The 14,043-nt window shown below is 35.0% G+C and overlaps 1 protein-coding gene across 3 annotated transcripts; it reads left to right on the top strand.

The window, feature by feature from the left end:
* The first annotated feature begins 2,275 nt into the window (after window positions 1–2,275).
* Window positions 2,276–13,653, top strand: vwa11 (von Willebrand factor A domain containing 11). Of its 3 annotated transcripts, none has more exons than XM_083538529.1 (17): window positions 2,276–2,543; window positions 4,365–4,555; window positions 4,652–4,930; window positions 5,041–5,134; window positions 5,979–6,107; window positions 6,501–6,687; window positions 6,787–6,956; window positions 7,503–7,615; window positions 7,703–7,819; window positions 8,009–8,188; window positions 8,777–8,909; window positions 9,103–9,255; window positions 10,032–10,124; window positions 10,669–10,937; window positions 11,043–11,176; window positions 11,370–11,529; window positions 12,754–13,653. In XM_083538529.1, exons 2-17 carry the CDS (start codon window positions 4,376–4,378, stop codon window positions 13,141–13,143), a joined length of 2,781 nt encoding a protein of 926 aa, XP_083394655.1. In that variant the 5' UTR covers window positions 2,276–2,543; window positions 4,365–4,375; the 3' UTR covers window positions 13,144–13,653. The 3 variants fall into 3 exon arrangements, with proteins under 3 accessions (XP_083394655.1, XP_083394657.1, XP_083394656.1); XM_083538531.1 differs by having other exon boundaries at window positions 2,441–2,543; window positions 4,376–4,555; XM_083538530.1 differs by lacking the exon at window positions 2,276–2,543 and adding an exon at window positions 3,271–3,634 and having other exon boundaries at window positions 3,887–4,555.
* The last annotated feature ends 390 nt before the right edge of the window (window positions 13,654–14,043 follow it).

Genomic DNA, 14,043 nt, shown 5'->3' with positions numbered 1-14,043 from the left:
GTGCAGATGTTTTGTGTTTTCTGTTGTAGATGCTTTCATTGTGTTCTACTTAAACAATTCCTTTTTCAGTTAAACTAAGTTTATGCTTTGGTTGAAAGCAGTCCAAAAGCAGAAATGTTCTATGCCGCACTGCTTAGTATATATATTTTTTCAAATAAAGAACAGAGAAATGTCCATTTGAAGATTCTGAGCAAAAAAGTATTGTGATTTTCTGCTCTGGATGTCTTTATGTTGTTCCAGTGACTCAAGTATGCACTTCTATTACCAACAAGAGCATCTGTCTCTTTATCCAAATATAACGTGTCAGGAGAAATACATGCATTCTTAAGTTTTCTTTTATCTCATATTATTAAGTATTATAAGAGTTTCCATGACTGATTTCTGCATCTAATTCGAAAGTTAATTATATAATAACAGTCACTCTATGAGATTGATAGCTGTGAGACTTTTTGGGGGGTTGAGAGAATTTGAGAACTCTTCCTTCTTCCATTTGCTCAAGAGGTGTGACTTTCTCCACCATTCTAAGGTTGCCTAATCCTCAGACAGATGTGCTGGGAGATGTGCACCCGAAAGAAGCCATTTTGCCTCCTATTGGGTTTTTGGAGAAGCTGCTTTGTGATTGTTACATGTCAGGCTACATGCTAACTATAACCAAACTAGCAAGGTTTTACCAAACTTCTCTTTTAACGATTGCGCCACCAATACAGGGTAACGGTAATCAGTAATTAAAGGTGCCATGTTTCTGTGTTATTCAGAAGCCAGGGTGGTTTAAACCTTAGCCCTGCCCCTATTAGGCCCTTATGCTGTAAAAGTATCATGGTCCCAGCTTTGTAAGATGCTAGGATATGTGACAAAAATAATTTGTATGTATTTAAACTGTATTTAACTGTAATGCATAGGTGAAAAATGTGGGGAGTGCTTCTGTTGTTAAAATAGTTAATGTCGAGAAAAATATTCTAATCAACCTTATCTAGTGTTTTAATCCAAACTAATATCCATCTAACAAATTGATCTAATAATTAGTATAGAACCTATTAGATACAATAGAAGTAGCTTGATTAAACCTATTTAGCCTATGTGTTTTAATCAAACTCATGTAATCTATTTACTCCAAGTATAATTAACATCATAATAATCAGATACTTATATATATAGAGTAGAGTAGGGTCTGACTGGTGTCCCAGGACATCTGTGAGTTGGAGCTGAATAAAAGAAACAAACAGAGATCTCAATGACTAAAAGACATACAATTAATATGTGCATGTAACAACAAAAGTAACAAGCTTATAAATGCTATCTTTGTGAAGCTCAACACACTATGCAACAGTCAGTTCAGAAAGTACAAATGAAATAGGCCCTAGAATAATAACATATTATAGCTTGATTCAATAAAAGTGGTATCGCAAACAGCATTATAAAAGCAGAACACTTACACAGTGCAGATGCAGGGAAGATGAAGTTGGCCGCAAAATGGTTGTCCAGACATGAAAAACTGAGAGCAAGAGGAAGCGATGCCTGGCTGTACCAGAGTGAGGGAAGGTTTTATACACATTCTTTTCTTAAGTGAAATAAAGAAAAGGACATAAATAAGGGTAATGGAGGGAAACAGGAAAACCCAAGTATGGGATCACAGGAAGGGGAATTTGCTAGGGTGAGAAAAATATGAAAAAGTAAAGGTGTCATGTAACACCATTTAACAGTATGAGTGTGTGCAAAGTGTGTGCGCTTGATCATTTTGATGTGATCTTGTTGTTGATGTGATGGAATTCTTTGTCAACAGAAACAAAGAATCCACCCGTGATGTGTCTGCTCATAGACGGGTTTAATAGAACAGATTTAATTAAAAAAAATGTAATCTGCCATTCTCATTAATAATTGTCTGCCAAGTGAAATGTATACATTATTTATTTGATCTAAAATCGTGATGCATATATTTTCACATTCTAAGTGCTAAGTTATTCGAAATACCTTTTAAACTCTTTGCTTTTTTTATGTCATATTCACATAGGCAACCTTATCTTCAGCAAAACAGGAGATAGGAAATTACACAAGGCATGTATGACTAGCACTTAGAGGCTTTTTTTTTCTGGATATTACAAAATGTTTTTCTTCATTATTCAATTTTCTGTGCACAAAGGCCATAAATGTGAAGTTTCACTATTTAAAAAGCGAAAAGCTGTATCACTTTTAGTTTACCATCAAATAACAATTCTCTATACTTTTGTTTACGAGGTGACTTTCTGTCTCAAGTCCAACACTTCCAATGTTGAACAGTATCATTGAGGAAGTTGAGAAAATTGTTGTGCAATTCTGCAATGACAATTAGATGGTTACTTACAGTTAAATGACGCAACGCCTGTGTTTTCCATTATTTAGTATATATAATATCTGATTACTTGCAGAACATAGCCACGCCCTGTATTGCAACATTTTTAAATATATATATAGGGACAGTAGGTCATATTATTGCGCATAGTATCTCAGAAAGTTCCACATACGTGGAGGAAGTTTTGAAGAACTGGAATGAAGTGAGATCTGTGAAGGTAAGAAAAAAAAAAGCAATGAGGCTTTAATTGTATATTGCATTTTTGTGATTAGTTAACACTTTTTATAGTTTATCATCTATGCCATAATTTCTGAATTATTTTAAGGTCTCTAGTATATGGAAATTGTGAGTAATGAGTGAATAAATCAAATAAATTACAATGAACTACTTTTAATGTTACATTTAAAAATCTGACACCATAAAAATAAGCTATATATTATATATTTGTATTATTAATCTAACGTATTAGTAAAATGTATTAATAAACCGTGTATATCAGTATATGAGTAAATGAAAATATGAGTATAACAAGCCTTATATTAGTGGCTACATGAATGGAACTTCCAAATTTCCAATTTTTGACATTGAGTTTGTGTTTAATAGTGCATTTGGAGAAGGCAACCCTATAATGCTTCTGCAGATTTTCACTGGAGATCTCAGAAATGTTTGTTTTTTTGCTGCTATCACTTACGTCTAACACTTGATATAACCATTTAAAAATATAGTAATATAATAATAAGATGCCCTGAAGTGTTTTCTTCCTCTTATAAGACAACAATGAAGAAATGATTTCAATTGAATTTCCTTATGTGATACATTTAATTGATGTTTACCAATGTGGAACATCCATTCAATTTATTTACATTTTATTTACATTTACTGCATTTTGGCAGATGTCCTTATCTAGAGTGACTTCCAACAATCTTATTTATATACAAGTGAGCAGATAATGGTTAAGGGATCAAGAGCCAAGAACTGGCAGCTTTGTGAGGCTGGTAATTGAACTCACGACCTTCCGATCAGTCCGATGAACTACCGTTTCTAAATTTATTTAAATAACACTTTTAACAATAAACATTGTCGCAAAGCAGCTTTACACAATAAAAAAAAATTACAAATATTTATTTTAGTGTCATAAATAAGTCGTGAAAACCTATTTATTTATCCATAATTAGCAAACCAGTGGCAACATGGGCAATGACAAAGAATAAAATTCTGTAAAATAGTATAAGGAAGAAACCTTGCAAGGATTAAGATTAACCCAATATTTATCTGGGTGACAGCAAATATCCATTCAATATAGGTACTGTACTAAGAGATAAGACAAGATAAGATAAACCTTTATTCGTCCCACAGTGGGGAAATTTCTTTGTTACAGCAGCATGAAAAAATAAAAAATTAATGCAAATATATAAAAGAATAGACAATAGACATACTATAGTATACAAGTATATACACAGCACAATGTATAAATACAAATGAGGAAAAAGTTCGTATTGCAGGAATGTATTGCACACAGGTGGTATTGCACGTATAGCAGATAATATTGCACACAGTGAGCATTGAACTGTTAAAGATAACAACAGTTCAACTGATAGATGCAACATTTCAATGCGAACATTTTATTACTACTAATTTAGAAGCTAATTTTTTTTTGTTGATGATAAAAAATACAAAGAAAACATCTTGTCATGTTACCTAGAAATTGCAAAACCCTCACTACAGAGGACTTGTGGACTGAAGTTACAGCTCTACTTAAGACTGTTACAAAGATTTTTAATTTTACAGAAAACATTCACGTTTGAATATTAGTTTTTGTTTAATATAGAAACAGTTGCCTATTAATCAATCAGAATTGACTGGTGCTGTGGAATAATTAGGCATACCAAATGCATGTACCTTGAAATCTCATGTTCCAAAGTGTATGGTATGAAGCATTTTATCATTTTTGTATCCCAGTAAAAATAATGGAAACATATTCCAAAGCTAATCATGGGTTTGTTAATGATTTTCAAATAACTTATCTGCTTCCTTGTAGTTTTTCTGAAGATGAGATCCTCAGTGTGTGTTATTGCACTGGTGGTCCTGGTTCTGCCTAGTGTGGAGTCCTTTATATCAATAGGCAGTGGCAACACACACGTGACCATCACCAACGCTGCTGTGTTGAAAAAGATCTACGAAGTATGCGAGGCGGTAGCGGAGTCAGAAGAAAGACAATTCAAACCAACAGTGAGCATGCTTCTGATTCCATTTCATCCTCTCAGGAGTTAAAAGTACCAGCAGCTTTATTATCTCTCAACTTTTCTCTCATACTCTGTGTTGTAGGGTTCTTCTGCAGAGGAACTCCTTAGTGCGTGTTTGGGTACAAACACAGGTCAGGTGGCAGGTGCCAAGTTTCATGAAGCCCTGAATCAGATTTATATGCAAAATGGATTAGTGGATCGAGACTTTCTTTCCAGTGATCCGCATCATTTCAACAGCGAGGCTTTTAAAGAGGGACATTCTCTGATCAGCCAGGGTGTCTCGTCGGTCAAAGCCAGCATTCGTAAAGATAATTTGCAGGCTGCTCGGGAAACACTAGGAAAAGTCTTACACATTCTACAGGTGAGAGTCTTTCTGAGATTAGGAGCAAATTTTCATTCGCTTTTACTGTAAAACAAAAATGCTGTAATTTCCAATGTAATTGTAGTTTAATGTACAGCTATGTTATTCAGGACTTTTACAGCCACAGTAACTGGGTGGAGCTGGGTTACAGAAGCACATATCGTAATCTCATCAAACCACATCTGACCATCGACAACGTTGCAGGTGAATGCTGTGTGACAACCCTTCCATTTTGCCCTTTGCCACCATGTCTTGTAGCGAAGAAAGTTTTATTAAATGGCTTAATTGGGGAATACGTTGTACTTATTTGTAATTATTTGTCCATTAAACCATGTGCATGACCAGCTAAACAAACAAACAAACAAACAAACAAACAGATATCAAGCAAAATACAGTATATTTGCAATATATATATATCTTTAGAAAAAGTCTAAATAAACCCTTATAATTCTTTGTTACTAGTTTTTCAAAGTAATCATCCCCAAATATCACTTCAATTTTTAATCAAATACAGAAATTATTTGTAGATTTTAATGGTTTTTATTCACAAATACAGTACATTCAGACCTACTTATTCATTTATATATATATATATATATATATATATATATATATATATATATATATATATATATATATATATATATATATATATATATATATATATATAAAGCAAAACAAACTTTTAGTCATATCCAGATCTGGAACTCAAAGTGCAACTGTGTACTTAAAAAAAAATTTAAAATAGACAAATAGGTTTTCTTTATTCTTTTTAGTTTGATTATCTGACTTTTAATATGCATCTAATCTGTTTTATCACATAAATTTGTTTTATTTTATTTTATTTTATTTAATCTTATTCGTATTTTTGTTCTAATTTTAAGTTTTATTTATTGACTTATTAACTGTCTTTTCTTTTATGATAAACATTACCATCACATTCACCTTGAGATAATTTTACATGTTTTCCGTGTGTGTGTGTGTGTGTGTGTGTGTGTGTGTGTGTGTGTGTGTGTGTGTGTGTGTGTGTGTGTGTGTGTGTGTGTAGATGTGGGCACTCCAACCTGCAGTGACTGTGCCAGTGGTACTTGTCCAAACCCCCTGCTGCCCTCTATTATGAAAGAAAAGAAACTTACATCAGGATACATGGGCCTGTTTTCTTCCAACAAACCTGCAGGTATGAAATCAAATGTACAGCAGTTAAAACTTAACAGAGCTATTTGAAAATTATAGAGCCCCCTGCTGTCTATAAAGTGAATTGCAACTCTCTCTTTGCTCCATTTCAGTTACTTTCCAAGAAACAAACACAAACCAAAGTTTATATTTGACCAAAACAATGAAATTATTCAGATACATTGCATTCTACTAATCACAGTGCCTCAGGTGTCTAAGATGGATTTGTTATTATTTTAGAGATGTATAAACTTTACAAACTGCACATTTAACTACATAAATATAGAAGGCCTACAAAACACATGATAATTGAAATGAGAGACCAGCTCTTAGTTGTTTATTAGAAAAATATATAAAAGTATTCCTCGTTATAAACCCTTTTTTGTATTTGTTTTAGGTAAATGCAGTCATGGCGGAGACAGAGATCTTAGCAGTTTCCATAATCCTCGTGGTGGGATCAGCAAAGATGAGCGTCATGCACATAACGCAGCCCTACATGACACCGCAGTCTTGCTGGCAACAGATGCTTCTCTTGAGCTTCTGGAGGATATTCGCGGAGCTGTTGGAAATATAGATTTCCTACGGTAGGAGACAGGATTGAGTTATGGAGCATGTATAAAAAAAAAATTTCAATTTTTACGTTTTCTCTCTATTATTTATCTCTCCCTCTATTTCTGTCTCAGGATGATGGGCATCGCTCGTACTGCTGTCTTGTGCTTTGTAATTGACACAACAGGCAGCATGTCTGATGATATCGCTGAAGCTCAGAGGGTTGCGCACACTATCATTGACAATAAGAAAGGGACACAGGACGAACCATCTGAATACATATTGGTTCCCTTTAATGATCCAAGTATGTACATTTTTTATTATCAGTACCATTATCCTAGCACAGGGCTTCTAAACTTCAGTACTAGAGCTCAGTTTCCATTACTTACATCCATTCACCATTCAATCATTTATCCTAAGTAACACAAACATGGAGGATTCTGTCTATTCTAGTCTTTTCTGTTCAGAGCACCCAGTATGAGGCAGGAATACACCAGTCCAACAAACCACACACTTATATTATATTTACACATGGGACAATTTAGCATGCCTAACCCCATGCAGATGTAGTACAAACCTACCTATTAAGCTCTGGAATAAACCCCACACAGATTCTAACCTCAGCTGACTTATGATTTTCACTATATTACATTGTCATTTGTCATATAATCCAGAGCACCTTATTAGCTGTGGGAATTTAACTCCCAAACTTTCAAACAGTAACCCAGAGTCGTAACTGCTGAGTCATCTTTCGGGTTAGTTTATGAGCTTGGTTCGGTTTTTTTGAGTAAGAAATAATCCCCACAGTTTTTAATTGTGTATGCTTTGTTTCTCATGTGTTTTTTTTAAGGCTTTGGACCACTCATAAGAACGACAAACCCGGACAAGATGAAGGCTGAAATTTCAAAACTCACAGCGAAGGCCGGTGGCGATGAACCAGAAATGTGTTTGTCAGGACTGCAGGTATAATCCACAGACATACTGAGAATCCTTAAAACATTTGGATTGCATAGATTTAAAATGATGCATTTGTGTTTCTTTTTCTCTTAGCTGGCTTTGAATGGAGCGCCTCCCTCCTCACACATTTATGTGTTTACTGATGCCAGTGCAAAAGACATACACTTAGAGGGCACCATCTTAGCCCTCATTCGCAGCAGCAAGTCCACAGTAAACACCTTGCATGATTATATAAAATATATATATATTTAGTAATTTTTTTTTAAATATTTTTTGTGGAAAATGAATGAATTGATACAATTATAAAATTGCTAAATTGTTTTTACTGCATGTTGCACCTTTTTTGAGTTACTACAGTTCTTATAACGTGCCATTCTACTTCTTCTCTCCTACACTCAGGTCTCCTTCTTCATGACATCAAAAAGTAGATCAGCAAGATCTCTGAGCAGGCAGGGTCACTCAGGTTTCAAAGTGTATTATGACTTGTCATTGGCCTCTGGAGGTCAAGCTATAGAGGTGACTAAAGCCAACCTGCCCAGTGCTACTGACATAATCTTAGACACCTCCACTTCTGCTTTGGTAAGAAATCTAATTTACGTTCAAACAGGAATGCATTAATATTCATCCCTGATACATATCTAGGCCCAGTATTGCTTTACAGCACTGTATACCAGTAAACAGTATTGAGATATTGAGAATATTGGGAGTATTGAGAAGTTTGTAAAGGATCCTTTTTTTTCAGTTGGTAAAAACATGGTACTTGCATTAAAGCCCCAGTTATATTAGAGTCAAAATTATGTTTATTTTTGCAACAAAGGATGAGTGGTTTTTTTTGTGTAAAATCTGCAAATTTCTCTGCACTCAAAAGTACAATAAAATTGGCAATCTGTAGTGACTGAATTTTAATTATTTATTTATTCATTGTGGGTTGTTAGGCTTATTAAAAAAATATTCTTGGCAAAGATATACTACTCCCTTAAAAGTTGACAGAAAAGGGATACCAAAAATATCTGGCTTCATTGATTCTTTGTATGCAGTCAATTTTTTACTCTGTGCAATAGGTGCATGAATACAATACGTGCAAAACAAATCTAGTATTTTATATATTGTTTGTATCATTATCTGTAACCCATAAAAAGTACATGTAATGTTACTTGTCTACTACAGGTTACGGTCTTGCAACGAGCCAGGAACCCAGGTCGCGTGGAGAATTTCCCCTTCCTGTTAGATGCATCATTGTCTAATGTTACTGCCTATCTGACAGGAACTAACCTTAAGTTCACTTTGCATAGCCCATCAGGTGAGTCCACTTTATTGTAGCTGAAGCTTTAAAACAAAAAAATGAGCCAACAACAACAGTTTAGTGGTTTTGTAATTGGGAAATCCTTAGAGGCTGATGTGTTTTCTTCAATGTAAAAAAAAATTTCAGCCAGAACAACTCTTACCTGGCTTTGTTTATTTATTTATTTATTTATTTATTTATTTTTTATCAGGTGCATCTCAGGCACACTCTGTAAGTAATGGGCCTCTTGCTACGATTCAGGCTGTGGGGAACCTGCTGCGGCTTCAATTAAAAAAATTTAATGAAACAGGCCTATGGAGCATTACCATGGAATCTACAAATGCATACACTATCAAAGTGACAGGTGGGCTAGTCTGAGCACTTTTGTACACTTTTCTGGTGAAAACATTCACTAGGCTGCAAACATTGAAGGCTACAATCTGGAAAACACTTATTTTAACACAGGGACAGCACTTTTTTAATACATAAAGTCTTGTCATTTTATACAAAATGTATTAAAGAGATTTCTATGAAGCACTTAGTGGCAGGTAAACAGTATAATCCTGCATGTGTGCCAGCAGGCTGTGGGTCAGGCATATGTTTGGTCATTTACAATGTAAATCAAACTGCTACATTGTCATATTAGGTGGTTCTTAGCAATATTTGGTGAGAAAAGGTGCTCTAGCAGATGCTAGAGGTGTAACGTGTGAGACTTCCAGTGAGCTTTATTCTACAGTTGCAGAAAATAAAGTGCAAAATAGGTGGGTCTGGTACAATATGACAATATAAATTAATCAGCATGATACATTGTGGCACAATGCAGGTATTTAAATATAATTTTTCAACCTTTTTTAATGACTTTTGAATACAACTTTAATTTAAAATACATACTTACATACGTACATACATACGTACATACATACATACATACATACATACATACATACATACATACATATGCATTATGTTGAGCGGAAAACCAGGTAGCCAGGTATTGGGAAATCTTTTATCATGTGGCCTCTTAATCAATTAGCATCTAACAACAAATATAAATAATAATAATAAATAATATACATATAATATAATAAATAATAATACCCTCATCACAGCACTAACTAAATGGATGGTTGTTAATTTCAGGTCAAAGCACAATAACTTTAATTTACAACTTCGTAGAGGAATTTGGTGGACCCCACCCAGGATTTGCTACTCTTGATGGTCGCCCACAGAAAGGTTGGATTTGTTGGACTGTGGTTACACCTCATTTTACATTTCTTTTTTTTGATGTAACCTGCAGAAGGTTTCACACCCTGACAAGAAGCAAAAGTTATAATATAATATAATAATTGTACAAAATAACTGCATACACATTCATAGCAATTGGGGGAATCATTAAACTCGTATAGTTTGGGAAATAGAAGTATAAGAGAACTTTGCCCATGAAACCCATGCAGACACTGGGAGAACTTTACACAATCAATAGCCTGAGCTCATAAGAGAAATGTCCACCACCATGCCAATGAAAACAAATGATTGTATTATAACTAGCCAGTAAATGTTATGCTTTGAAAGATTCATTCATTGTCTATCCTGACAAACAAATAACTGGAATTTGTATACATTTTATTTAAATTGTGTAGCTTTGGACATATTCATTATTATGTTTGGAGGACAGACATGTCCATTTGATGAATGTATAGAATAATAGTATGAAAATCCCCTTAAAGTTGATGTTTATTTTTCTAATTGCTGTGCCTGTCTTACTTTGGTATTTAAGGCTTACCTGCTAAGCTGTTAATCACAATAACTGGACAGAAGGGTGCTGAAGCTTTGAAGCTACAGGAAGTTGCCCTAGTGGAGGTTTCAAATGTCAATGTGGCAAATGGAACCTTTAAAGAAATGGGTGGTGGAGGCTTTCTGGTTACTGTGAATCCAGTTCCAGATGGAGAATTTGTAGTTGTGATAAAAGGAGAAGATAAGACCACCTCAAGTTACTTCCAAAGGCAGACTACAACACAGATGTCCCTGTCTAAAGTCAAAGTCAATGTACAACGCTCCTCCTATTTAACATGCCATTAAAAAACGGCTATTTATTTATTTTTGTTTGTCCATTTTGATATATTGGTATAATGTATGTCTCCCTCTCTGTAGGCTGCAGTAGGCAATGCAATGATGCCAGGAAAGGACTTTAAAATATCATTTACTGTAACGACTAACGGAACCGGAGGAGTCTTCACAATCGTTGCTAAGAATGACAAAGATTTTCCTCTGACATATGGCAACAGGTACATATAGTTATTTAATTTTTGACATAAATGTAATAAGTCTTATTACTTGGAAAATGTAGGCAGAATATAAACATGAAGCGTTTTATAAGTCACTATTCAAATAGTTCTAATCTTAACCATTGTATAAGCAAGATTAATAATGGTTTCATTCTGCATTAAATATGTATAATATTTCTTTGCTGTATCTCAGACTTACCATAAACACAGGAAGTAGTGCTTCAGGCACAGTAACTGTCAAACCTCCTGCAAGCACCGCATCAGGAACTGATGTCACTCTGACCATTCTGGCTGAAGGGCCCGGAGATGCTGATTCTAACTACGCCGTGCTTCGCCTTACTGTTCTTGCTGAGGTAACTTACGTGTATTTGTTTACATGGTTACTACAACCTTTGAGGAAAAGGAAGCAGGACTTAGAAAGCCTATAATGAATTGGTTATCATAATCAATGACAGAGAATTAACTTTCAATGAGGTATAAGGTAAAATGCAAACCAGTGTATCTCTTTATTAGAAAATACACTTAACTTTCTGTTCAATAAAGGGACAAATGGTCCATGTGAATATAATTGCTTCAAGAATTTTTAATATCCCAATACCATGTAAGCCTTCCTATTGTCTTTGTAACTACTCCAGCTTCCTCCAATCTCTTGTACTTTCATCCTGTCATAAGTGTTAAGACAGTTGTACTTTTATCCTGTAACACATTGCTAAGTAAACCTTCCACCATTGTTTTTGTCTTTACTCTGCCAAATGTTGAACAGCATGAACAAAAGAAAAGAAATTATTTTTGGACCAATTCTTGCTGATTTTGTAAAAAAAAAAGAAAATAATCAAAAGTTGTAAAATAGGGTAATACTATGAAAATGTGTTATTCATGTAATAGGCAACTGAAAAGTGTTTTTCTTCTTCTTTCGGCTGCTTCCATTAGGGGTCGCCACAGCAGATCATTAGTCTCCATACCACTCTGTCCTCTACGTCTGTCTCTTTTACACTAACTACCTGCATGTCTTCCCTCACCACATCCATAAACCTCCTTCTTGAACTTCCTCTTTTCCTCCTTCCTGTTGGCTCCATCCTCAGCATTCTCCTACCAATATAATTCATGTCCCTCCTCTGCACATGTCCAAACTATCTCAATCTTGCCTCCCTCACCTTGTCTCCAAAAGTCCTACATGCGCTGTCCATCTTATAAATTTGTGCCTAATCCTGTCCATCCTTCTCACTCCCAATAAAAACCTTAACATCTTCAGCTCTGCTACCTCCAGCTCCACCTCCTGTCTTCTACTCAATGCCACTGTCTCTAAACCATACAACATCTCAGGTCTCACCACAGTCCTATAAACTTTCCCTTTCACTCATGCAGATATCCTTCTATCACAAATCACTCCTGCCACTTTCTCCACCCACTCCACCCTGCCTGCACTCTTTTCTTTACTTCTCTAACACACTCTCCATTACTTTGCACTGTTGACCCCAGGAACCTAAACTCCTTCACCTTCTCCACTGAAAACTAAAAAGTATATGATAACCATATTATTTAGTTGGTTAACATTTTTTTCTCTTTGTTCTGAACAGGTGACTGACTTTACTCCTCCAAAGTGTGAGATTGTTCATGTAAATGCTATCTGCCCAAATGACTGCTCCCAGGCAAACTGGGACCTTTCTGTCAACATCACCGATGGCAATGGTTCTGGTATTGAACGTGTCTCCATACAGAAAGGCAGTGGCAAATTCTCCTATGTGACTGTGGTGGAAGGGGGGATACCCATAGTGATGGCCTACTACAATGCCTCCTGCTGCTCACCTGATGTAACTGTGACTGCTGTTGATAAGGAAGGAAATGTAGGGAAATGCAGCTATTCTTTTGAGAGGAGCAGAGGGGTTTCCCTCAGCCTGTCTCTCCCGCTGTGGACCTACTTGCTTGTTTCGGTCTTTAGTATAATGCGTGATGTGCTTTCGCTGTAATGAAAAATTAGATAAACATCTCCTCCTGATTAAAAAAAAAAAAATTACTAGTCCCTCAGTGATTAGGGCTTATTGTGAACAAACATACTTGCACACTTGCAAATTGAAATGCTGTCAATTTCTAATTAAATCAAGTTTAATATGTTTCGGTGCTTTGAGCAAAATATATATACTAGCATACTGTGGTAAAATACTGTGTGTAATAAATTGGTATGTTGTCAATTTCTATTTAAATCTTGTTTAATATTTCCAGCTAAATTAGCTATCTATATTTTAAGTGAAAAAATAAGTTTTGACAATTAACTTTATTAGCTAATTACTATAATAACTATTATTAGTTCCTTCTGAAGACTGCTAACTTACACTCAATGTATTTTATAAATATATAAAGCACATACTTTATGTTCCAATGGTTTTTTTTCTGATCCATTAACACCTGAAAGTTGCAAAGATGATATAAAAGTGTTTAATGCTGTGGTATCGTTTAATCCAAGAGTACGCACACCAGGAGTCTGGATGCATAAATGTTATTTTATTATTGTTCATTCTTCCATAACTCTGGATCCAGTGCCTGTACTAAGAACACTGGTAGTGTGAGGCAGGTTAAACCCTGCAAAACAAATCTATCACATATCAAGTTTTCAACTCTTCCATGTGTGTAGGTTTCAGCTTTAAAGTGACATCTTATTCAACTATGAATTACATTGGATCCTACATCGATACATTCAGTAAGAAATGCAAACATTAAAATTTCATAAATATATTATATAGCCATGGGGTTAAGAACACTTTTCTATCATATCCAATTCCTTTCGCTGTTATAATAACCGAGGAGGCTTTCTGACGCATTTTAGTGTATGACTGTATGAACTTGTTCTCATTCAGCCATAACAGCATTAT

This window comes from Silurus aristotelis (genome assembly GCF_946808225.1).
Source record: "Silurus aristotelis genome assembly, chromosome: 4".
Lineage (NCBI taxonomy): Eukaryota > Metazoa > Chordata > Actinopteri > Siluriformes > Siluridae > Silurus > Silurus aristotelis.
The sequence above is the reverse complement of the archived record's forward strand: the minus strand, read 5'-3'. Positions and strand labels throughout refer to the sequence as shown.